Raw genomic sequence first — 25,612 nt, 5'->3', positions numbered from 1 at the left:
AAAAAAAAAAAAAAAGAAAAGAAAACTTCCTCTAATAGGCCATCTTACTTCTCTAACCAAGACCATTATTCTTATAAATTCTATCTTCCCAACTCTAGCCGGTAACATCTATAGTTAGGAAAAAACAGAATCCTTCCTTTCTTCCTTTCACAAATTGGCAGGGGAGAGTACCACGTAGAAAAGTTAGTAGAAGCAACTCTAAAGTCTTCTGGCCACTTGCACCTTAGGCAACCCTATCCAAATCAGTCATATTTTCTTTACTCATATTGCATAAAAAGACCAGAATCCCCCTCTACAATAAAGACCCCATGAACTCTTGAGCACATTTTCTAACAGCAAACCATACAAACATAGAAACACCCAAACACTGACATACAAGCAAAAACACACCCACAATAGTGTTGTTTTTAATCATCATGATTTCATCTTCCTTGGAGAATATATATATATGTGTGTGTGTGTATATATATATATATATATCAGTGAGATTGCTAGATCATATGGTAGTTCTATTCTTTTTTTTTTTTTTTTTTTTTGTCAAGGAAGTCCTAGTATTAGCTTTGTACAAACTTGCAGATAAGTCCCTACTTAGGCCCTTCCTCCCCCATACAATGAGGACATACTACATGGTCTCTGACAAAGTGTAATACTGTGATGACAGAACCACTTCCAGGTCATCACAAGACTTCAGTGCCCAGCAGATCCAAGGCTGAGGCTCTTGGTAAGACCTCTTGAGACTTGGAGGCTCTCACATGCATCTGCAGAGTTCAGCCCAGGCCCCTTACGTTTGTGTCATCCTTGAATGGAAAATGGATAATGAGCTGCCAACTGCAGACCAGCCCAGGAATACTTCAGATGGTCCAAGTACAAGGATAGTGTCCCTGGCTTACTCCATCAAAAGGGAGTAATACTCAGTGGAGCCATCCCAGGGCTTGACTCAACAATGCCTAGCTCCCACTCACTCTAGAAGTCAGCAAGGAACACACCTGCTCTCTTTCCATTTGTTTTTCCCTCAGTGTTGGGGTCCTGGGTCCCTGGAAGTCTCCCAAGTTTCTGAGCAAACTTCTTTGCCTTTCAAAGCTGTCCAACCATTATCTTCTGTCCTCCAGCTTGGCAGTCACTGGAGCTATTGCTTTTCTGCCCCTTTAAATAGGGATAAGAAGAAAGACAATGCCCACTACCCTGTTTCGACTGTCCACATCACACCCCAGCCTACTCTTCCACCATAGTTCCTCTGGTTTTATTAAAGCTCACAAAAGGTCCACCTTCTGTGAAGCCTCCTTTCATAGCCTCTCTCATCTGGGCACCCTGATGGTGGCATTAGCATGTAATGTTCTGTCCAAGATGCAAATTGCCAAGTGTCGTCTGGTGCATTCTACACATCACAAACCTGTTTCCTTTCGAACCTGCTTTTCACAGGAACTCTACTTCTTTTCCTTTTTTTTTCTTTAGAGTTATATGTTGCATATAGCAAATGCATAAACCTTAATTTTATACTTCAATACATTTTTAGGCATGCAAGTCATCACCCAGATCAAGCTATACAAGATTTCCATCATTCTGGAAGGTTCCTTTGTATTCTCTTCTCTCTTCTTTAAAATTTTCCAATATTTTATCAGGCAATTTTTAAACTACAATACAGTTCAAAGAATTATATAGTTACTTAACCTTTTCCAAAACATCGAAAAAGAAGGAATAATTCCCAACACATTCTATGAAGCGAATATCACCCTGATCCCCAAACCAGGAAAAGACCCAACAAGAAAAGAAAATAATAGACCAATATCTTTAATGAACAGATGCTAAAATATTGAATAAGATCCTAGCAAACAGAATCTAGCAACATATCAAATGAATTATACACCATGACCAAGTGGGTTTTATCCCAGGATCTCAAGGTTTGTTCAATATATGTAAATCTATAAATATGACACATAACATAAACAAACTAGAAAACAAAGACCATTATGATTCTCTCAACAGATGCAGGAAAAACTTTTGACAATATCCAGCATCCTTTCATGATCAGAACACTTAAGAAAATAGGTATAGAAGGGACTTCTCTCAAACTGATAGAGGCCGTCTACAGCAAACCCACAGCCAATATCATATTGAATGGAGTAAAATTGAAAACATTTCCACCCAGATCAGGAACCAGGCAAGGTTGCCCTTTGTCACCATTGTTTTTTAACATTGTAATGGAAGTCTTAGCCATTGCAATCAATCAACAGAAGGTGATCAACGGTATACAAATAAGGTCAGAAAAGATCAAACTTTCACTCTTTGCAGATGATATATTTTATACCTGGAAAACCCCAGCGACTCAACTACAAAATTCTTAGAAGTGGTCAAGGAATACAATAATGTCTCAGGATACAAAATACTCACAAATCAGTAGCTTTTATATATATGAATAATAGTCAAGCCAGAAAAACAGTCAAGGACTCTATTTTTTTAAAGTTGTGCCAAAAAAGATGAAATATTTGGGAATATACCTAACAGAGGATATGAAAGATCTCTAAAAAGAGAATTATTAAACTCTGAGAAAAGAAATACCTGAAGATGTTAACAAATGGAAAAACATACCATGCTCATGGCTGGGAAGAATAAACATTGTTAAAATGTCCATATTACCCAAAGCAATTTACAAATTTAATGCAATCCCTGTCAAAGCACCACCATCATACTTTAAAGATATGGAAAAAATAGTACTTCGTTTTATATGGAACCAGAAAAAACATCAAATAGCCAAGACATTACTCAGAAATAAAAACAAATCAGGAGGAATCATGCTACCAGACTTCAAACTATACTATAAATCTATAGTGATCAAAACAACATGGTACTGGCACAAAAATAGAGAATTAGATGTATGGAACAAAATTGAGAACCAAGAGATGAACTAAGACACTTAACATCATTTGATCTTTGATAAGCCCATAAAAAAATAAATTGGGGGAAAGATTCCCTGTTTAATGCATGGTGCTGGGAGAACTGTCTGGTAACTTGCAGAAGACTGAAACTGTACCCACACCTTTCACCTCTAACAAAAATTGACTCTCACTGGATAAAAGATTTCAACTTAAGACATGAAACTATAACAATTCTTAGAGAGAGTGCAGGGGAAACACTTAAAGAAATTGTCTTGGAAGAATACTTTATGAGGAAGACCCCCCCCCCAGGCAACTGAAGCAACACCAAAAATACATTACTGGGATCTGATCAAACTAAAAAGCTTCTGCACAGCCAAGAACACAGTAAGTAAAGCAAGCAGACAGCCCTTAGAATGGGAGAGGCTATTTTCAGGCTATATTTCTGACAAAGGTCTGATAACTAGAATCCACAGAGAACTCAAACTTATTAATAAGAAAAGAACAAGTAATCCCATTTCATTGTGAGCAAGGGACTTGAACAGAAGCTTCTCTGAAGAAGATAGGCACATGGCCTATAGACACATGAAAAAATGCTCACCATCTTTAATCATCAGAGAAAGGAAAATCGAAACCACTTTGAGATGTCATCTAACTCCAGTAAGAGGGGTTCACATAACAAAATCCCAAAACTAATCAATTAGGGATCTAAAAATAGACACGCCATTTGATCCTTCAATTCCTCCACTAGGTATATATCCAGAAGACCAAAAAATCACTTTATAACAAAGATATTTGCACCAGAATGTTTACTGCAGCCCAATTCATAATTGCCAAGTCATGGAAGAAGCCCAAGTGCCCATCAACCCATGAATGTATTAATAATTTGTGGTATGTATACCCCATGGAATATTATGCAGTCTTTAAAAAGATGGAGTATTTACTTCTTTCACGTTTACATGGATAGAGCTGGAACATATTCTTCTTAGCAAAGTAGTATCTCAAGAATGGAAGAAAAAATATCCAATGTACTCAGCCCTACTATGAAACCAATTTATAGCTTTCATATGAAAGTTATAACCCAACTATATCTCAAGAAGAAGGGGAAAGAGGAGAGGGAGGGGAGGTGGGAGGATAGTTGGAGGGAGGGTAATTGGGGGTTACAGCTATGGTGCATTTTACAAGGGTACATGTTAAATTTACTAAGTGTAGAGTATAAATATCTGAACACAATAACTAAGAAAATGCAGTGAAGTCTATGCTAACCAGTTTTATGAAAATATTTCAAATGGTATATAAAACCAGTACATTGTACCCCATGATTGCATTAATGTACACAGCTATGATTTAATAAAAAAAAATTCCAAAACTACAGATGTTGGCGTGGATGTGGAGAAAAGGGAGCACTTCTACACTGCTGATGGAATGCAACCTAATATGTTCCTTTTGGAAAGAAGTTTGGAGAACACTCAGGGAACTAAAAATAGACATGCCATTGGATCCTGCAATTCCTCTACTAGGAATATATACAAAAGACCAAAAATCACTTTATAACAAAGATATTTGCACCTGATTGTTCATTGCGGCTCAATTCATAATAGCCAAGTCATGGAAGAAGCCCAAGTGCCCATTGACCTATGAATGGATTAATAAATTATGGTATATGTATACCATGGAATATTATGCATCCTTAGAAAAAGATGGAGACTTCACCTCTTACATTTACGTGGATGGAGCTGGAACATATCCTACTTAGTAAAGTATCTCAAGAATGGAAGAAAAAATATCCAATGTACTCAGTTTATTGGATAGTACTCAGTACTATTATGAAACCAATTTACAATCACTCACACTTTCATATGAAAAATAGATCACAACTATGGCCCAGGATGAAGGAGGGAGGAGGGGAAATGGGAGAGGAGGGGGGAGGTCAGATCGAGGGAGGGTGAATGATGGGATCACAACTATGATGCACAATGCAAGGGTACATGTCAGATCTATTAAGTATTGAGTATAAATGTCTTAACACAATAATTAAGTAAATGAGATGAGGTATATATCATCCAGTGCGATGTAAGTGCTTCTAATCCTATATGAAATCAGCACATCGTACCCCATAAATGCATTATTGTAAACATGATCTATATGTTTATGATTTAATAAAAAAAAAAAAGAATTATATAGTGATCATCCACACACCAACCTCATACATTTTCTTCTTACTCACATGTAGGGAATTTGTTCATAGGGAGGCCACAAGTTTTGTGCCCCTCATCACAATGATCCCAGATTCCTGTTGGGTGTGTTATAGGTAGTTCTATTCTTAACTTTTTACAGAACTATCTCACCATTTTCCATAATGGCTATACTAGTTTACATCTCACCGACAGTGTTCACAGTTTCTCAGATTTGCATCCTTTCCAGCTCTCATAATATATCATCCTTTTAGTAACAACCATCCCAACAGGTGTGAGATGATATTTCATTATGGTTTTGATTTGCATTTCTCTGATGATTCCTGATGTTGAACAATTTTTCATACACCTGTTGGCCATTTATATCTTTCAAGAAATGCCCATTCAAATCCTCACCTCTAAAAAAACTCATTTGTTTTCTTTTGTGTTGTGTGAATTCCTTATGTATTTCAGATACAAAATCCTTACCAGATGCATGGTTTGCAAGTATTTTCTCCCATCTTGTAGCTCTCTTTACTCTGTTTTCCTTTGAACACAATTGTTTAGTTTGATATATCATTTGTCAATTTTTTGTTTTGTTGCAAATCTAAAAAAATCATTGCTAAGGCCAATGTCAAGGAGCTTCTTTAAGTTTACTTCTGGGAGGTTGCAGTTTAGGTTTTTAATCCTTCTGGGGTTGGTTTTTGTGTGTGGTCCAATTTTATTCTTTAGCATGTAAATATCCACTTTTCTCAGCACCATTTATTGATGAATCCCTTTCCCCATGGTGTCTTGATGCTCTTGTTCACAATTAGTGGCTGTCAATTCATAGGTTTATTTCTGGGTATTGTATTCTGTTGCATTAGTCTGTGTCTGTTTTCACGCCAGTAACTTACTGTTTTGATTACTGCAGTTTTGTAGTAGATTTTGAGATGGAGTAGTGTGATAACCTCCAGCTTTGTTATACCCTGGATTACTTTGGCTGTTGGGGTCTTCTGTGGTAACATATAAATTATGGAGTTTTTCTCTATTTCTGTGAAAACTGTCATTACTTTTTGTCAGGGATTGCATTGAATCTGCAGATCACTTTGGGTAGTATAGATGTTTTAACAAAATTTTTCCAGTCTATGAATATGGTATCTTTCCATTTATGTCTTCAATTTCTTTCAACAATGTTTTATAGATTTCTTTTAGGGATTTCCAACATGTCTTATTTTTTGCCACTCATTGGAAGAATAAGAGTTATCTGGGGCTGCACATTAAATACACAAACAATAATGAAATCTGATAAGCATGAAAAATGGTCTTGGCATACTTTTCATGATATCTGACAAGATAAGCAAACCAGTCCTCAAATAATCCACATGTAGCCCACAGGCTGCAGGCTGGACATGCCTGTCTCTAGATTATTTAACTCTGACTTTTATTGCTAAGTTTTTTTTTATTTATAATGCTATTGTAAATGGGATTGTTCTCTTCTTTTTCATTAAGTGAACTGAAAACCTACTTGTGTGTTTCTATGTCCTGCAACTTTACTGAAGTCACTTATTCTAGCAGTTTCTTAGCGAACTCCTTTGTGTTTTCTATATATAAGATCACCAGGGGTCTCTGAGTTTCTCCAAGATCCTTGAGCTGTTCAGTAGACCTGGTCTGTCACTGAAAAGAACTAGCAAGTTCTGCTAAGTTAAAGTGTTACAGGAGGAGTGGGAAATGAAATGGCCAAGCTCCAATGCCGAAGAAAGGAATACAGTTTACTTAAAGCATAGGGAAGCATAGACTTTTCCATTAAGATTGGAAAAGGGTCTCCGTTGGGAGTGAGAGGAGACCCTGACCCAAAAACAGTACACGGGTGTAAGTACTTCATCCTAGCTCCCCCTACAATTACCTGTAGGAATTTTTCATTAGTACCCCAAGTTCCTTAGGTATTCTTGCCTATTTCTTATTGGTCAAGGGTTACCTTAGCTACTGCATGCACTCCATTTCCCTTTTGTGTTAATAATAATACCTGATATTTCCAGGTATGTGTTTGGTGGTGACTGGTAGTCTTGTGAAATGTGTGTCATCTTCTCTGTGCTCTGTACTGAAACTGTGACCATTGTTGCACTTCATGTCACAAGCTAGAAACTGCACTTTGTGGAAAACAGGACGTACTTGATCAACCAAACCACAAGGTCCCTGAAACTCATTGTTTGCTGCAGGGCCCTTTTTTAACCTCCTCGCCTAAAGGTCAAATTTTCTCCTACTTCCCTATAGCCCCGCTTTGTCCCTAATCAAGGGTGATGTCTTCCTTCTATCAGATTTGGATGCTTCAAGGTTTTTTTCTCTTCACTGCTCTGACAATTAGAACTTATACCCTCTCACCACCTCTATTCAACATCTTTGTCTTGCTACTGATAGTAGAGAAAAGCTTTCAGTTTTTCACCATAGAGCATTACCCTAGCTGTGGATTTGTCGGATCTATGGCCTTTATTGTGTTGAGGTCCATTCTTCTGGTTCCTCATTTGAGGGTTTTATCATAAAATGATATTATCATAAATTGTGTCAAATGTTTTAGAAGCATCTATTGAGATGATCATGAGTTGACCATATATTTTGTTTTTGTTTTTCTTCAACAGAGTCTCATTCTGTCATCTAGGCTAGACTACAGTGGCATCATCATAGCTAACAGCAACCTCAAACTCCTAGGTACAAGGGATCCTCCTATCCTAGCCTCCTGAGTACCTAAGACTATAGGTGCCTACAATGATGCCTGGTTACATTTTCTATTTTTAGCAGAGATGCATTCCGCAGGGCATTCTCCCAGTTCAGACTCCCAGAGTGGTAGGAATAAAGGTATGGCTTTGAGTGGGTCCTAGAAAGAAGTCTGTGCGACAAGTGTAGACAGGAGACAGCCTAAAACCTGTTACCAGAAGGTACAATGGTTGGTGTCTGAAGCAGATGAGGTTCTTATACAGAACTATTGACAGGAAACTGTAGACAAATCGACAACACAGACTGAGATTCTGAGGCCAAACAATGCCATTTCTGCAGAGAAGCGTTTTCCATTAGTGACACTGCTACTAGTCTGCAGTAGAGATTGAACCCTTGCTTGCCCTTGAGTAGGCAAGTTACCCTGTGACATGAGCTGCCCATATGAACTTGGTGTAGACTGATCAATCAAATATCACTTGTGCAAGGCCAGCTGTTCCTCATCCTCCAATAATAATGTTTTACATAAGATTTAGCAGGCAAAATTATGACCTCCATAAGATGTCCATATCCTGATTCTCAGAACCCATGGATATGGTACCTTATGTGGCAAAAGGAATTTTGCAGTTGTGATTAACTTCAGAATCTTGGTGCAGGGAGATGATCCCTGAACGTCAAGGTGGGCCCACTGTAATTACACAAGGGCCTTATAAATGAAAGAGGGAGGCAGGAGGACAAGAGTCAGAGAAGAGAAGACACAAGCAGATCTTAGAATAATGTGCTTGCTGGCTTTGAGGATGGAGGGGTGGGAATCAAGGAATGCAGGAAGCCTATAGATACTTGAGAGAATATAAGAAAAGGGATTTTTCCTGGAACCCCCAGAAGGGGCACAGACTGGATGACAATAGACAGTAGTCTAAGGAGATGCATTTTGGACCTCTGACATCTAGAACTGTTAGATAATGAACCTGTATAATCTTAAGACTCTAAACTTGTAATATTGGCCAGAGTAGCAATAAGGGGCCCCCACACTGAATATCAGCTTTATGATATTCTGTGTGCCACAAACTCAAGGTTTCCTTAAATTTGGTCAGTAATGTATTTCCATGGTCAGGCACATTGCACAACTCAATAAATATGTTTTTATGCTTGGACAGGGTGGGGTTAAGACAAAGAAGACAATCTGAAACTTCTGCAGAGAGCCTGTTGTATACCCAGTCCTGGGGAAATGAGAAACAGGCTTCTGGTAAAGGGGCAGTTCCTCTTCCTGTGGGACTGCTGTTGTGACAACCCATAAGAGGGAGGCCCCAGCTTCACCCTGCCCACACCCTGTGTGTTTGTCTGTCCTGCAGGCACCCAGGTCTCCTCCATCTACACAGATGGGGGCAGTAGGAGGAGACACCATGACCACCATTCTCACAGCCCTGCTCTGCCTTGGTGAGATGTGAGGAAGGGTAGAGGAGACCCTGGTCTTGGAGGGATGCCACCTCACAGCCAGACTTTACTGGGAGACCCCAGGGGCTCAGGAGGCTCCTGGAGTGGAAGGGTTGTGCTCCCCCTTCAAGGGACAAATAACTCACAGGGAACTCTCTTCCAGGACTGAGTCTGGGCCCCAAGACCTGCGTGCAGGCAGGTGAGTCTTTCCCCATTGGCCCCAGGTCCCAAATAGAGAGAATGTGCCACCTGTGGGCCTCTGAGGACAGGGGACACCATCTCTAGACTGATTGAGAGGAACATCTGGAAGGTCCTGGGCTGAGAGCTGGGATCTGAGGGGTGGGGGTCTCTTGGGACCCAGCCTCTGATTTCCATCCAGGAATCCTGCCCAAACTGACCCTCTTAGCTAAGCCAGATTCTATGATAAGCTGGGGGAGCCCTGTGACCATCTGGTGTGAGGGGACCAGAGTACCAACTGGATAAAGAGGGATGCTTAGAGCCCTGGGACAGAAAGAAACCACTGGAGCATGAGAATAAGGCCAAGTTCAACATCTCATCCATAACTGAGCACCATGCAGGGCAGTATCACTGTTGCAACTATAACTCTGCTGGATGGTCAGAACCCAGTGATACCCTAGAGCTGGTGGTGACTGATGACAGGACACTCAGAGGTCCTAGGTCTAGGCTCTGTCCCCAGGAAAAGGTTCTGCTCTTAGGGATGTCTCCTTCTCATAGCCCAGCCCTAGGGTGATGTGGGAGGTATGAGCCCCATTTAACATGGCTGCCTCATTCTCTCCCAGGATTCTATGGTAAACCCACCCTCTCAGCCCTGCCAACTCCTGTGGTGACTTCAGGAGGTTCAGTAACCCTCAAGTGTGCATCATGGCCAAAATTTGACAAGTTTATTCTGACTAAGGAAGGAGAAAAAAACCTGTCCTGGACCCGGGACTCACAGCAACCCTTCTATGGGCAGTTTGAGGCCCTTTTCCCTGTGGGCCCCGTGACCCCCGGGCACAGTTGGATGTTCAGATGTTATGGTTATCACAGGAACACTCCCCAGCTGTGGTCAGAACCCAGTGACCCCCTGGAGCTCCTGGTCTCAGGTGAGGAGGTTTCATCTACCTTGTTCATTTTTTAAGACTTCAAAACTGCCACTGTGAGCCTTGCTTCCTGGAAGCCCATGGGGAGGGGAGATGAGGGAACAAGGGCTCTGGAGCCAGAGACCCTGAGACTGAGACACAGTGAGACTTGCAGGGTCAGCACAGGACACTAAGGAGTTGGCAGGAACCAGCACATACAGCTCATACAGCTCACGGCTTGTCCTTCCCCCCAGGAGTGTCTGGGAAGCCCTCCCTCCTCGCCCCTCAGGGCCCTATCCTGGCCCCTGGACAGAACCTGACCCTCCAGTGTCGCTCTGATGTCGGCTACAACACATTCACACTGACCCAGGATGAGGGACGTATCCTCACCCAGCGCCCTGGCTGGCAGCCCCAGGCTGGGCTCTCTCAGGCTGACTTCCCCCTGGGCCCTGTGAGGGGCTCCCACGGGGGTCAGTACAGATGCTATGGTGGATACAACCTCTCCTCTGAGTGGTCAGCCCCCAGTGACCCCCTGGACATCCTGATCTCAGGTGAGGAGCCCAGTGGGTTCAGTCAGGGACCCAGACTCTGCATAGTCCCTATAGGGGGGAGGGGGCAGGGAGAGATGGCTGGGAAGAGGTGGGGGTCTAAGAGAGGGAGAGGGACAGAGACACAGAGGTAGGTGGGGAGGAGACTTAGACACATGGAAACAGGGACATTGAAGGTGTAGAGAGAGAGAGGCCCTGGGAAGTGTCAGCTCAGAACAAGGTGGGGGCCGCCCTCACCTCTCCTTCCTTTCTGTAGGACAGCTCTTTCACAGAATCTTCATCTCGGTGCAGCCAGGCCCTGTGGTGGCCTCAGGAGAGAATGTGACCTTTGTGTGCCAGTCACACAGCCTGACAGACACTTTCTTTCTGGCCAAGGAGGGGTCAATCAATCCCCCCCTGCGCCTCAGATCAAAGTTCGGAGCTGGACAGTACCAGGCTGAATTCTCCATGAGTCCTGTGACCTCGGCCCATGGAGGTACCTACAGGTGCTATGGCTCACGCAGACGCTCCCTCTACCTGTTGTCACTGCCCAGCAACCCCCTGGAGCTCGTGGTCTCAGGTGAGGACCCCTGACCCTACCCTCTCCAAGCTCATAGGGTCAGCTCAGGCCCCTGCCCCAGGAAAGCCCTGGAGTAGGAAGGGGTGAGAGGCTCTGGGGGAGGGTCAGGCAGGGGACTCACCCCTCAGAGAGGAGGAGGCCAAGAGGGGCCTCCCAAGTCCCCTCCCCCTCTCCCATCACCTGCATTGGGAAGACAACAGGTAGGTGCAGGGCGGGTGTTGAGGAGGCCACCAGACAGATGTAAGGGGGTAGTCTGAGTGATGGTGGGGGCTCCAGGGGTAGCAGCACCCCGACACCCTCCCTTTGTTAATTCCAAGGATCCTCTGTGCAGCTCAGCCCCTCACCCACAGATCAGACCTCTATATCTGGTGAGTCCCAGGGGTATCTCAGCGCAACCCCACCCCAGGGGCGCCCCAGTCCCTCTCCCAGTTATTATCTTTATTCCCAGCACCCTCTATGCACCTGAGCCCCTGACCTACAGGGCCCACCTCAGCACCTGGTAGGTCACTACAATATCTTGTCTCACAGGGAGCAAGCCCTCCCCAGGGCAGTTCTGAGATTCTCAGGATCTCCTTCCTCTCAAATGCTCAAGGATGGGCTGTGTCCTAGGACTGGGAGTCAGGGAGAAATGTGGGGGACTCCAGGTTCTTGGGGGTGCTAAAGCTGTGAGGGATGGTGGTCCAGGCAGGAGAAAGGTAGGACCCAGCCTTGGGGAGGGACTGGCTGCAGTGGGGAACAGACAGTTCCAGCCCCTGAGCTCCCCATCCTGACCCAGGACGCCAAAAGATGACCCCTTACTCCCACAAAGTCAGGCTCCAGGGTGGCAAGTGGGGGGCTCTGAGTTGGAGGTTGCAGGCCCAGGGAAGGCAGGGCTGAATTGTGCCAATGATTCAGGTTCCTCTGGGGACAAGAACATGGACAACCCCTTCCCAGCTAGAACCCAGTTTCTTCAGGTGTGAAGGGGAGAGGCCTGGCCCAGAGGACAAAGCTTCCCCCAGGTCTAGCTTCTGCTGTAACCTCCTGGGAGAGGGGGCCCCATAGAAGCCTCCAGTAAGAGGCCCAGCAGTGGCTTGTCCTACCTGCTGCCATCACACTGGCCCTGTGCAGGGCAAGGAGTAGGGCTGTGATGTAGGGTATGCAGGTTCTGCCCTTCAGCTCAGGGTCAGTTCTGGAGGATGGAACAGAGCTGCAAGTCAGCCTCCGGGGTCACTTTCTAGCTCTGCCACCTCCTGGCTGGGCACCCTGGGCAGAGACTCACCTCTCTGGGCCTCAGTTTCCTCCTCTGAAATGGAGGGGCTATCCCCATGTTGCACAATGGGTGAGGGCTGGAGGTGATGATGCAAAGCCCCTGCAAGCACCTGCACACAGTAGGTGCTCAGGTAATGCCATCATTCCTCACTCCTGAAGTCACTTGTACCCAGAGCCCAAGAAGGTTCCTGGAGGCTCTGATCAGGGTGTCGGTGGCCTTCACCCTGCTGCCCTTCCTCTCTTTTCCTCCTCCTATACTTGTATCAGGCAAACACAGGTTGTTGGGTGAGTAGGGAACAAGGGACCTGGGGTGGCAAGGGTGGGTTCTGGCACAAGCCACAGGGATCCAAACAGATGGGGCGGGTCAGCATAGAAAAGATGTTCCAGTGTTTCCACAACAGGATGCTCTGGAATGCACAGACACCACTCACATGCCCGGGTTTAAGCCTTGCAGAGCTGAATGGGCTCCTGCAGTGTGTGCAGCATCTGTGCAGGGGTATCCCCAGGTCCCCCTATCTCTTCAAACTCCTCTGCAGGGTGGGGGCTTCTAAACCTTAGGGCTGAGACTCTGTCCATTCCCTTCCAGTCCAGAGAGAAGCTGATCCCCTAGGCCTACAGCAGAGGTAATTCTGCCTGAAGACCCTAGACTGCACCCACCCACTGCCCCTCACTGGGGGCCTCCTCACTGCCCCTCACACTCTGTGTCCTCCCCCAGGTCCAGTCCAGCTTCTCAAGTCCAGGAAGAAAACCTCTGTGAGAGGAAAGGGACCCTTGGGGAGGGAGGGGTGACAGGAACCCTGAAGGTTCAGTAGCACTATGGGAGGAGCAGGCTGGGAAGGGTCTGGGCTCAAGGGGAGATGGACTGAACTCCCCACTGGGGACCATGGAGAACATCCCAGCTGCTCCCTGAATCCCATGGCCCCATCTCAGAATAGGGCAGAGGACAGTGGGACTGAGGTCCCTGAGGACAAATTCCCTCAATCTTCCCCAGCAGATGCTGTCATGAAGGACACTCACAAGGAGGATGGGGTGGAGCTGGAGAGTCAGGTGAGATTCCTGTCCCTGTCCAGGGTTCCAAAGGCCTCCTATGATCACATTTGATGCACAAGACGCTCACCTGTCCTCTCTTCCCTCAGCTCAGCATTGTCCCACAGGGGACCCCTCCCCCTGCCTGCAGTGCCCTCATTGCCATCTGGTTTCCTATTACTTTGGGTCCCCTTCTTTCCAGCTCCCTGTCCTGTCTGATGTCTGGGTGTCAGAGAGTACCCCCAGCCTCAGAGGCTGCATGAGTTACTGAAGCACCTGAATCCCCAGGTCCCCTTCATTAATTCATCCCAATGTTCACAGGGAGCTCAGACTTGATCAGGCTGGTGGGGGGTGGGATCTGGGGAGGGCTGCAGCCACAGCAAGGAGCACAGCTGCTCCACCCTTCCTGCACTCTCCTGGCAGGAGACAACAAGCAGGTACATGCTCCTGAGAGCCAAGGTCCATTAGGGAAATCAAGGGAGAAAAAGGCAGAATCTATGGGGAGGAGGACCTGTCTGGGTTAAGAGGGGAGGGCTGTCTAATCAAATGTCCTCTGAGAAGGAGCCTAGAAGGAAGGGACCACAGGGACACCCAGTACACAAGCACCTACAGCAGAGGAAACATGGCAAGAAGATGGGCCTATGGCTGGAGCCAAATGAGCAGGGTCAGGGTGTGTGGACAAGAGGTCAGACTTCAGGAAGGAAGCAGCCAGGCTCTTTGAGGCCCTAGGAAGTCCCCAGAGAGTCTGTCAGGAAAGTGACATAGTTGGTCACTCTGGGAACAATGTGGAAACTTAACAAAGTGGTGTTGAGTGGCATCAAGAAGATCCCATCACTGTCTCCAGCAGAGCCCACATGACATGGACCCCCAGGGAGTGATGCAGGCCTAAGAGAACCACTCCACAGTCAGGTAGGGAGAGGCCTCCCCTCCTTCCCCACTGTCCAGAGAATTCCTGGACATGCAGGACAGACAGATGGAAGGGGTCAGGCAGGTGGACAGAGAGGAGGAGGGTCTTTCCTCTCTAAGCCCTCAGGGCTCCCCCAACCCCAACCACATACCTTCCCTCTCACTCTCCCCCCCCCCACTGCAGGATGCTACATCTGATGACCCCCAGGATGTGACCTACACCCAGCTACACAGCTTGACCCTCAGGCAGGAGACACCTGAAACTCCTTTGTCCCAGGAAGGAGACACTCCCGAGAAGCCCAGAGTGTATGCTGCTCTGCCTGTCCACCAGCCTAGGAGGACCCCAAACCCCACACTGCACAGAGGAAGAGTCAGAGACCAGGAAGGCCAATGGGCTGCCCCAGTGGACAAATTAGTGAGCCCTAGCCTGGACCCCTAACAAAGACCACTAAGAGGTCCGGACATCTTTTGGGAGTCACCTGATGATGCATCAGAGATAAATAAACCTCATATCTACATTTTGGAAATAAAAATGTCTCAATGATCAATGTGTTAAATGAGAAAATTAAAATATAAGTGAATGTTCAACTGATAATATTTCACATTGAACTATGAAATTCAAAAACCATGAATCAGCTTGGCACCTGTAACACAGTTGTTACAGTGCCAGCCACATACACAGAAGGTAGCAGGTTCAAACCTGGCCCAGGCCAGCTAAAACAACTGCAAGAACAACAACAAAAAATAGCTGGGCGTTGTGGCAGGCACCTGTAATCTCAGCTACTTGGGAGGCTGAGGCAAGAGAATCACTTAAGCCCAAGAGTTTGAGGTTACTGTGAGCTGTGACGCTACAGCACTCTACCCAGAGTGACATAGTGAGACTGTCTCAAAAAAAAAAAAAAACTAAGAATCATGAATGAATATATTAGCAAGGAAAACATAAAAATTAATACTTTGGCTATCGTTTCAAGAAATTAGAAACAAAATTACAAATTACTCCAGAAGAAAGCGTTGGTAAGGGAATAATAATAAGTGGCATGGGGAGCGACTAATGAGTACAGAGAAAAGGGGAGGTGATCACATTAGTAATCCCAGCTACTCAGGAGGCTGACCCAGGAGGACCACTTGAGCACAGGAGTTGAGACCAGCCTGGAATATATAGCAAGGCCCCAATTTAACAAAAAAGAAATTTAATGGAAAATTCAATAAAGCCGAAGAAATTTATTTATTTATTTATTAAGACAGAGTCTCACCAGGTCGCCCTCCATAGAGTGCCCTCACCTCATATCTTACAACAACCTCAAACTCTTGGGCTCAAGCAATTTTCCTGCCTTAGCCTCCCAAGTAGCTGGGACTATAGGCACCCCCGACAATGCCTGACTACTTTTTCCATTTTTAGTAGAGACAGGGTCTCAATCTTGTTCAGGCTGGTCTCAAACTCCTGAGCTCAAGGGATCCTCCCACCTTGGCCTCCCAGAGTGCTAGGATTATAGGCATGAGCCACTGCACCCACCTGTTTTTGATATGTCTTTGTTATTTATGGCAGGTAAGGGTAGCTTAATTTTTAATCAATCCATATAACTCAATATATTCAGAGAATAAATTTTCTTTTTTTGTTTTTTCTTTTTTATGTTTTCATGTAATTTTTAATTAAAATCATAACTATACACATTTATGGGGTACAACAGGATGATTTGATTTATAATGTGGGATGCTTAAACTGACTAACAAATCCATCACCTCACTTATTTTTTGTGGTAGGACATTTTTTACTCTTACTTATTTTGTATGGTGCACATTAGGTGAGATCCTACCGATCGCCACCCTTCCCCTTTCTCTCTTCTCCTCTCCTCCTTCCTAGACTATATTTGTGTTTTATGATTCGCATGAGTGTTTAAGTGTTTATAGATTGGTTTCATAATAGTATTGAGTACATTGGATATTTTTTTTTCCATTTTGAGATGTTTTACTAAGAAGAACGTGTTCCAACTCCATCCAAGCAAACATAAAAGATGTAAAGTCTCAGTCTTTTTATGGCTGAATAGCATTCTATGTTATGCATATGCCATAATTTGTTAACCCATTCATGGGTTGATGGGCATTTGGGTTGCTTGCCTGACTTAGCAATTATGAATTGGGGTGCAATAAACATTCTGGTACAAATGTCTTTGTGACAAAATTATTTTTGTTCTTCTAGGTAGATATCTAGTAATGAGATAACAGGATCAAATGGAAGGTCAATTTTTAGTTCTTTGAGGATTCTCCATACTTCTTTCCATAAAGGTTGTATTCGTGTACAATCCCATCAGCAGTGTAGAAGTAGAAGTATTCCCTTCTCTCTGCATCCATGCCAGCATCTGCAGTTTGGGGACTTTGTGATGTGGGCTAATCTTACTTGAGTAAGGTGATATCTCAAAGTGGTTTTGATTTGCATTTCTCTGATCATTAAAAACGACAAGCATTTTTTTCATGTATTTGTTGGCCATTCGTCTGTCATCTTCAGAAAAGTTTCTGTTTAACTTTCTTGCCCACAAAGAAATGGGGCTGTTTAATCTTTTCTTATTGATTAATTTGAGTTTTCTGTAGATTATAGTTATCAGATCTTTGTCAGAATCATAACATGCAAAAATCTTCTTCCATTCCAAAGGCTGTTTGCTTTAGTTGTAGCGTCCTTAGTGGTACAGACGCTTTTTTTTTTTTTTTTTTGAGACAGAGTCTCACTTTGTTGCCCCAGTTAGAGTCCTGTGGTGTCATAGCTCACAGCAACCTCAAACTCTTGGGCTCAAATGATTCTCTCACCTTCACCTCCTCAGTAGCTGGAACTACTGGTGCCTGCCACAACACTGGGCTACTTTAGAGATGGGGTCTCACTCGGGTTCAGGCTGGTCTCAAACTCCTGAACTCCACCCACCTTGGCCTCCCAGAGGGCTAGGATTACAATGTGAGCCACCACGCCCAGCCTACAGAAGCTTTTTAGCTTGATCAAATCCCAGTTATTTATTTTTGGTATTGTTGCAATTTCTGGGGGGATGCGGAGGTCTTCCTCATAAAAATATTTTCCGAGGCCAATATCTTCAAGTGCTCTCTTCTAGTATTCCCTGTACTCTCTTCTAGTATTTTTGTAGTGGTTCGAGCCTCTCCTGGGCCTATAAACAAAGAGAATAATTTTATTATTATTATTTTTATTGCTTTAGAGACAGAGTCTCACTTTATCGCCCTCGGTGCCGTGGCATCATGGCCCACAGCAACCTCAAACTCCTGGGCTTAGGCCATTCTCTTGCCTCAGCCTCCCAAGTAGCTGGGACTACAGGCACCTGCCACAACACCTGGCTATTTTCTTGTTGCAGTTTGGTTGGGGTGGTTCAAACCTGCCACCCTCGGTATATGGGGCCAGCGCCCTATCCACTGAGCCACAGGCACTGCCCCAAGAATAAATTTTAAAACACATCAGGGCAGAGCAGGATGGTAAATCAGGAAGAACCTTAGGCTGAGATCTCCTAGATCAACTGAGAAATAAGAGTTTGTTGGGCTGTATTTGGTGAGGAAATTTTGCCTGGACCTGCAGCTCAGGGTGTGCTGTGAGGCGGCAGGGTGCTCGTTGATATGTGCGAACCAGAGCACCAGGCAGAGTTCTGACACACTAGGCAAGTCTTGAACAAGCCACTGGCAGGAGCCCTGAAGTCCAGGTAGCGAGGAAGCCTTGTTGCAGTTTTCAGTTCTTGGGGAAAATGCATTGAGTGGATAGCCTGGAAGAGTGGGTGCACCCAAACAGTACATAGCAGCCAGATTTGAGGGCTCGTTGAAGCGGATTTGCCACCAGTTTGGCAGCGGTACAGCCATTCTGGGAAGGTCTTGGCAGAAACCAGTCAGACATTATGGAAAGGTCATGAGAAGGTCGTGAAGGCGGGCCTCCTACAGGGACATAGCCATCTTAGGTCTGTCTGTTGGGATTGGACCTCCGGTTGTGACAGGCTCAGGGACTCCTGCACCCCACAGGAACTACTGTCCGGGACATGGTAAGAGCTACCTCTGAAGGAGTCTGGAGAAATCTGAGTTCCCAACTTGGTACCACCTGAATTCTGAGGAAATAATCAGGCGATTATTTCCGTGGACATTAAGTTGGTGATCAGGCCTATGCCTAGGACCTAGAGAGAAGTTATCAGCTAATGTTGTCCATCCCCTAAAACTACAGTGCCACCTGATATCCCAGCTATATATTGTAACACAAATACATTCCTACTAAAGTCAGACCCTCCCGCTACATATATATATGCTTTTATGTATATATGTGTATATCTAATGAGGTTTTAAATTTTTCTTATTTTTCTTATTGTTAGTATTTTTTTCTTTCTTTTTCCTTTTTTATTAAGTGATATACACATAGATCATGAATACATTTATGTGTATGTGGGGTACAGTGTGTTGATTTTTTTATACAATCTGATGTGCTTACATCACCAATCAACATAGCTTTTGCCTCATTTACGTCATTATTGTGTTAAGACATTTATGTTCTACACTTGACAGACTTGACTTGTACCTTTGAAATACGCTCCATAGGTGTGGTCCCATCATTTACCCTCCCTCTACCAAACCTCCCCCTTCCCCTCCCTTCCCACTCCATTTCTCTCCTTCATCCTGGGCTATAGTTGTGTTCTATCTTTCATAAGAAAGTGTGAGTATTTGAGTTTTACGGTCTGAGAGCCTGAAGACATCTGGAGAACACTTAGAGAACTAAAAATTGACCTGCCATTTGATCCTGCAATTCCTTTATTAGGTATATATCCAGAAGACCAAAAATCACATTACAACAAAGATGTTTGTATCAGAATGTTTACTGCAGCCCAATTCATAATTGCCAGGTCATGGAAGAAGCCCAAGAGCCCATCGATCCATGAATGGATCAATAAACTGTGGTATATGTACACCATGGAATACTATGCAGCCATAAAGAAAGATGGAGACTTTACTTCCTTCACGTTTACATGGATGGAGCTGGAAAATGTTCTTCTTAGCAAAGTATCACAAGAATGGAAGAAAAATTATCCAATTTACACAGCCCTATTATGAAACTAATTTATAGCTTTCATATGAAAGTTATAATCTAATTATAGCCTAAGAATATGGGCAGGGGGGAGGGTGAGGGGAGGGGGGAAGTGGATGGGTGGAGGGAGGGTGATTGGAGCGATCGCCTCTGTGGTTTATCTTACAAGGGTACAAGTGAATCTTTCTGAAATTAGAATATAAACATCTTAACACAATAACTAGGAAAATGACATAAAGGCTATGTTAACCAGTTTGATGAAAATAATTCAAATTGTATATGAAAATGCCACACTGTACCCCATTATTGCATTAATGTACATAGCTATCATTTAATAAAAAAAAAGAAAAGAAAGTGTAAATATAAGTTGGTTTCACAGAAGTACTGAGTACATTGGATACTTTTCCCTCCATTCTTGAGATACTTTACACAGAATATGTTTCAGGTCCTTCCATGTAAACATAAAAGAGGTAAAGGCTCCATCTTTTTTAAGGCTGCATAGTATTCCATGGTATACATATACCATGATTTATTAATCCATTCATGGGTTGATGGGCACTTGGGCTTCTTCCATGACTTGGCTATTACAAATTGAGTTGCAATGAATAATCTGGTGCGAATATGTTTTTTGCAAAGTGTTTTTTGGTCTTTTGGATATACTCCTAGTAGAGGAATTACAGGATCCAATGGCAAGTCAATTTTTAGATCTCTGAGTGCTCTCCAAATACACTGGAGGTGGTGGGGTCAAACCTGGCCCTGGCCAAAAACTGCAACAACAGAAAAAAGTGAACTGTTTTTTGTTCGTTTCTTCTTTTTTTTTTGTTCCTGAGGTTGCTTATTTTTGTTTATTAGAGCTTTTTGTTATTTTTGTATTGATGTGTTTTTGTTTCTTGCTAATTTGTATGGTTGGTCCTTTTCTTAACTTCTAAGCAAGGGCTCCTATATTTTTTGGTTACAGTATTTTAGACTCATTTATTCTCTCTCCCTACTCCACTTCTGTACATGCTGTCTTTGGACAGAGACTCTTCTACCTTTCTCATCTCTCCCACATTAATCACCTCTGCAACAGCTAAGATATCCCCACCCTTTTTCTTGTCTTTCTCCTTTCTTTCTTTACTCACTTCTCTTTCTCTCCTCTATTAGATAGAACAGCATTTTTAATTTCATGTATCTATTCTTATCTTATTATTTCTTTTTTAAAATTATTTTGCTCCAAGCTGGAGAGACACAGCTGTGGTCTAGCAGGTAGGCTGCAGCAGTGGTCTGGCTCAAGGGGGCTAACAGATCTTTCCACCTCTGGCCCAAGGAAGATAGTATTGGCAAGATCACACTGCAGAATTTTTCTATTTTGTTTTCATTCTTACTTAATTTTTCCTTAGTGTTTTTTGCTCTTTTCTTCCCTTCCTAGTTTTGGCAGAGGAAGAGTCTGGCTCTGCTCAGGCTAGAAAGGACCACCTGACTTTGAGTAAACCTCCCAATCCAGCCCCCTCAAAACTCTTAGCACTGTGCTGATCAATATCATTTCTTCCGTCACTCTCAGCCTCTCTTCCTGATCTCCTTCTCTCCTGTTCGCCAAAGTTTTTTTCTTCTGTTATTCTCCCTTCCTGTTTTTTAGTTTTCTTCCTTTTCATTTCTTTTACTCTTTATTTCTTTTTTACTCTTTCTTTATTGTCCCCATTTCTCCTTGCCTGCTCCTTACCTTGCTACTCATTTTTGGCCTTGCACAAAGAGATCTCTTCATCACATAAACTCTGAGACAAGGTAATTTCAAGCAAAGGAGGAAATGAGAAGGAAAAAGGTGCCCAAAGAGGTAAACAAGAAGAAAGCATACATGAGGAGGAACCAAAAGAAAAATTCAGATGCCACGAAAAACTAAAATAGAGCAACTCCTCCAAGGGACCATGAGGCAGCTTTTACAGAAGACTCATCCTATAAAGAATTAATGGAGCTGACAGAAGGGAATTTAAAATATGAATGATTAAGACAATAAGGGGAATGGATGAGAAAATAAAAAGACGGAATCAAATGTCAGATGAGAGATATGTAGAATATAGAAAGGACACAAATGAGCTTAAGGAAACTAAAGGAGACAATCAGGAAATGTAAAGATTAGTATAAAGTATCAAAAATAGATTAGACCATGGAGAAGAAAGAACATCAGAATTAGAGAATAAAGTCTTTGAGTTAACACATGTAGTTATAGAGTCAGAAAGGAAGAGAGAGAAAGCAGAGCAGGTGCTTAGAGAACTACAAGACTCCACAAAGTGTCCAAACATACAGATAGATAATAGGAATCCCTGAAGAGGAAGAAGAGTGTTCCAAACGTATTGAAGCTCTACTGGAAACTATCATAAATTAAAACTTCCCAAGTTTTGCTAAGGATCCTGACACACTTCTTTCATATTGAACCCCTGGACAGAGCCTCTCCAAGACACATTGTAATGAACCTGTCCAAAGTCAAGATGAAGGAGAAAATTTTACAACCAGCTAGGAGTAAGTACCAATTGACCTACAAGGGCAGAACCATTAGGATGTCAACAAACTTTTCAACTGAAACCTTCCAAGCCAGAAGAGCATGGTCACCCACCTACAACATCCTTGAACAAAATAATTTTCAGCCTAAAATCTTGTATTATGCTAATCTTAGCTTCAAAATGGATGGAGAAATTAAATCTTTTGCAGATATACAAGCACTGAGGAAATTTACCACAAGACCAGCTCTACTAAAAATACTTGGATCTATTCTCAATACTGAACACCAAAATGGACCACCAGCAAAGTAAACACCCAGAAGCTAAAAGTCAAAACTTAGCTTCCACAATGGTGCAAAAGATAAAATTATACAATGGACTTTCACAAAATAAGATGAATAGAACTCCACCACACCTATCAATTCTCTCAATAAATGTCAATGGACTGAATTTACCACTGAAGAATCTCAGGCTGGCTGATTAGATAAAAAAAAAACACACACACACACACAAGTCATCCATATGCTGTCTCCAGGAGACACACTTAGCCTTGAAGGACAAATCAAGACTCAGGGTTAAGGTATGGACAACAGTATTTCAAGCAAATGGAAATTGGAAGAAAGGAGGGGTTGCAATCTTATTTTCAGATACAAGTGGATTTAAAGCAACTATAGTTAAGAAAGACAAAGATGAACACTTGATACTGGTCGAAGGAACAATACAAAAAGAAGACATGTCAATTTTAAATATTTATGCACCTAACTTAAATGCTCCCAGACTTATAAAACAGACCTTGAGGAGTCTGAGCAATGTGATATCCTATTACACCATAATAGTCAGGGACTTTAACACCCCTCTGACAGAACTGGATAGATCCTCTAAACAGAAACTAGACAAGGATACAAAAGACTTCAACATGACTTTAGAACAAATGGGATTAATAGACATATACAGAACACACCATCCCAAAGCAAAAGAATATACGTTTTTCTCATCAGTTCATGGCATGTACAACAAAATAGATCAGATCCTAGGATACAAATCAAACCTCAGCAAAATTAAAGGAAAAGAAAACACACCATGTCTCTTCTCAGATCACAAGGTTATAAGGGTGAAGCTCAACTCCAACAAAAACGTTCATCACCACACAAAGTCTTGGAAATTAAACAACTTTATGCTGAATGATAAAGCATTCAAGTTGGATTCAAGAAGACATAAAAGGAAATTGTTAAATTCCTCAAACATAAGAACAATGAAGACACAAGTTATCAAAACCTCAGAGATAGAGCAAAAATAGTCTTGAGAGAAAAATTTATTGTGCTAAATACCTACATTTGAAAAAAAGAAGAGGAAGCATAATTGGATGGGGTAGACATTTAGCTCATGTCTCCTGGAACAACAGGTGAGAGTGAGTGGGCTAGATCATTCCCAGCATAGAATATTGGTGTGGAAGGCAGTTTGGGGTGTGCAGCAAAGTGATGAATTGCTGGACTTGGAGTGTAATCCAGAGCTGCAGAGAATGCCAGGAAAATTTCTGTGCCACTGCTAAAGTGGCAGGAGGGTGTTGGCAGCCCCCCACCCCCCCACCCCCGCCACACACACACACACACACACACACACACAGAATTACAATTCCCAGTTCTTGGGGAAACTAGGTGTTGTGTGGAAAGATTGGTGAAGTGTGGACTCCTGAGCAGAATTTGGTGGCCAGATAGGGGTGCTGTCTGCAGCAGCATTGTGGGGGCTAGGCTGCAGGAGAGACACTCAGACGGGAAAGATCCTGAATAGGAAGCAGACCTGTTTTGAAACTTGGGAAATGGCGATGGCCACAGGCACCTTTCTGTGTGGATCAGGTGCATCAATTTGAGTCTCACCTGCAGGCAGCCATTCTGCACCCAAAGCAGGCCCAGGATTCCCACACTTCACGGGAACTGTTTGCAGGGAGAATTTGCGAAACCTGTCCATGAAGATTTCTTGAAATGGTTGGAATCAACAGTTTCACAGAGTCTAAGCGCCAAGCAGGTAGCCAGGCAACCACCAAGAACAGTGTAAGCTGGGAATTGAGTATGGTTGCTAAGAGTGCTTACATCAGGCTATTTGAGGGTTTTTTCCCTCTTTTTTGGACTTTTTTTTTGTCTGTTTATTTGTTTCTGATTGTCTAGTTGTGCATCTGTGTGTTTGTGTTTCTGGTTGTTTTTTTGCTTGTTTATTTGTTCATTTTGTTTCAATGTGTTTTGTGTTTTGCCAAATCCTCAGGTTGGCTGTTTTCCCTAACTCCAGTTTTTACATTCAACAAGAATAAGGGGGAGTGTGGATGATGGCTGACTGGAGCCAGCTTTCAACAGAAGCTCCAAACCAGAGGGAGAGATAACAGCCAGAAAGAACCCAACAAAGCCAAACAGTGGGAGCTGAGCTAAGAGAAGAGATAGATAATTGCACATCTTCTCTGCTGAGGCAAGCTGCAACTCCAAGGAAACAAATTTCAGGTACAGAACTCATCCCAAAGAGAACATGTGTCTGTTCCCCTCACCCAAGAAAGTTGCTTGCTTGCTGTGGGATCTCTGCTAGTGAACTGTGAAGTAAGATTCTCTTCTCTCACCCCACTGGACCGACTTGCTGGAAGCTGGGACTACTTCTCCAGAGAGTCCCTGCTGTGAGCCTGGGAATTCTCTTATCTGGCAGGAAGTTTGAACAAATATTTTCCCTGCCACTTTAAACTTCCAGTCCACCCTTCCCCTCTTGCCTGGTGGTTTAGAAGTCCAACCCCTGCAGAGACCAAAATGTCTGCATATCTTGGCTAGGACTGGGCATTGCATGAATAGCAGCAGTGCAGCTACACTGTATCTGTGAATCCAGTAACAGTGTAGATAGGCAGAGGAGAAGGTGTCTGGCCTGGCTCTGAGAAAGTGCAACTCATCAGCAGGCAGAGGCTTGGGTTTCCCCATGATGGGTGGAGACTTGGGAGCTGCTTAGGCATAGGAACCCAAGGGGAGACACCTCCCACCCAACATCAGCATAAATAGAGCATCCTGCTGGGATCTAATTTTGGAGAGTCACCTCCCCAACTCTGAGGACTGCCAGAGGAAGTCAGACCTCACCCTATAGGGAACCAGAGCTGCAGAGCAATGGGGGCAAAGGTGCGGTGGCCGAGGGAGAAATACATTTGCTGTCTTGATATCCTCAGGTTTAGATCGAGCTCAGGTGGAACATTCCCCAGTTGCCATTGAGTACCTGAGGCAGACAGGCTTCGGCTCCCCCTGCCAGCTAGTGGCAGAGGGTGGAGCCAGGCAAAGGATGCATTAACTTTGCTTTGACTCTGGCAGGTGTAAAGCCCTGGCACATTTGCTTATTGGACAGAACTGGGCCACAGAGACTGGGTTAACAGAGACTGGCAGTGGGGTTACCAGAGACTGGTAGTGAAGGAGTTGTAAGGTGGGGAAAAAGGCATCAGCCCCCTTGGTCCAAACATTCTACTGGATGGGCCTTTCTGACTCCATGGAGCACTGGAGTGAGCCACACTTGAGCTGTGAGTAGACCCCTGCCATCTAGTTTCTGGAGACCTTTT

The 25,612-nt window shown here is 43.7% G+C and overlaps 1 protein-coding gene and 1 non-coding gene across 10 annotated transcripts; one reads left to right on the top strand and one right to left on the bottom strand.

Annotated features, from left to right (window-relative positions):
- Nucleotides 1-5,095: 5,095 nt before the first annotated feature.
- On the bottom strand, nucleotides 5,096-5,221 carry LOC111722501. Its single transcript, XR_002771291.1, has one exon. It is a non-coding gene; the product is annotated as a small nucleolar RNA SNORA11 (small nucleolar RNA).
- Nucleotides 5,222-9,048: 3,827 nt separating this feature from the next.
- Nucleotides 9,049-15,076, top strand: LOC105886354 (leukocyte immunoglobulin-like receptor subfamily A member 6). Of its 9 annotated transcripts, none has more exons than XM_023508678.1 (11): nucleotides 9,049-9,169; nucleotides 9,330-9,365; nucleotides 9,967-10,269; nucleotides 10,500-10,796; nucleotides 11,050-11,352; nucleotides 11,670-11,720; nucleotides 13,187-13,223; nucleotides 13,316-13,353; nucleotides 13,595-13,647; nucleotides 14,474-14,535; nucleotides 14,717-15,076. In XM_023508678.1, exons 1-10 carry the CDS (start codon nucleotides 9,112-9,114, stop codon nucleotides 14,513-14,515), a joined length of 1,218 nt encoding a protein of 405 aa, XP_023364446.1. In that variant the 5' UTR covers nucleotides 9,049-9,111; the 3' UTR covers nucleotides 14,516-14,535; nucleotides 14,717-15,076. The 9 variants fall into 9 exon arrangements, with proteins under 9 accessions (XP_023364446.1, XP_023364445.1, XP_023364444.1 ...); XM_023508677.1 differs by having other exon boundaries at nucleotides 14,471-14,535; XM_023508676.1 differs by having other exon boundaries at nucleotides 13,592-13,647.
- The last annotated feature ends 10,536 nt before the right edge of the window (nucleotides 15,077-25,612 follow it).

Source organism: Otolemur garnettii, unplaced genomic scaffold (genome assembly GCF_000181295.1).
Source record: "Otolemur garnettii isolate 467f Iridium unplaced genomic scaffold, OtoGar3 scaffold00264, whole genome shotgun sequence".
NCBI classification, from domain to species: Eukaryota; Metazoa; Chordata; class Mammalia; order Primates; family Galagidae; genus Otolemur; species Otolemur garnettii.
This window is presented reverse-complemented; position numbering and strand designations above follow the sequence as displayed.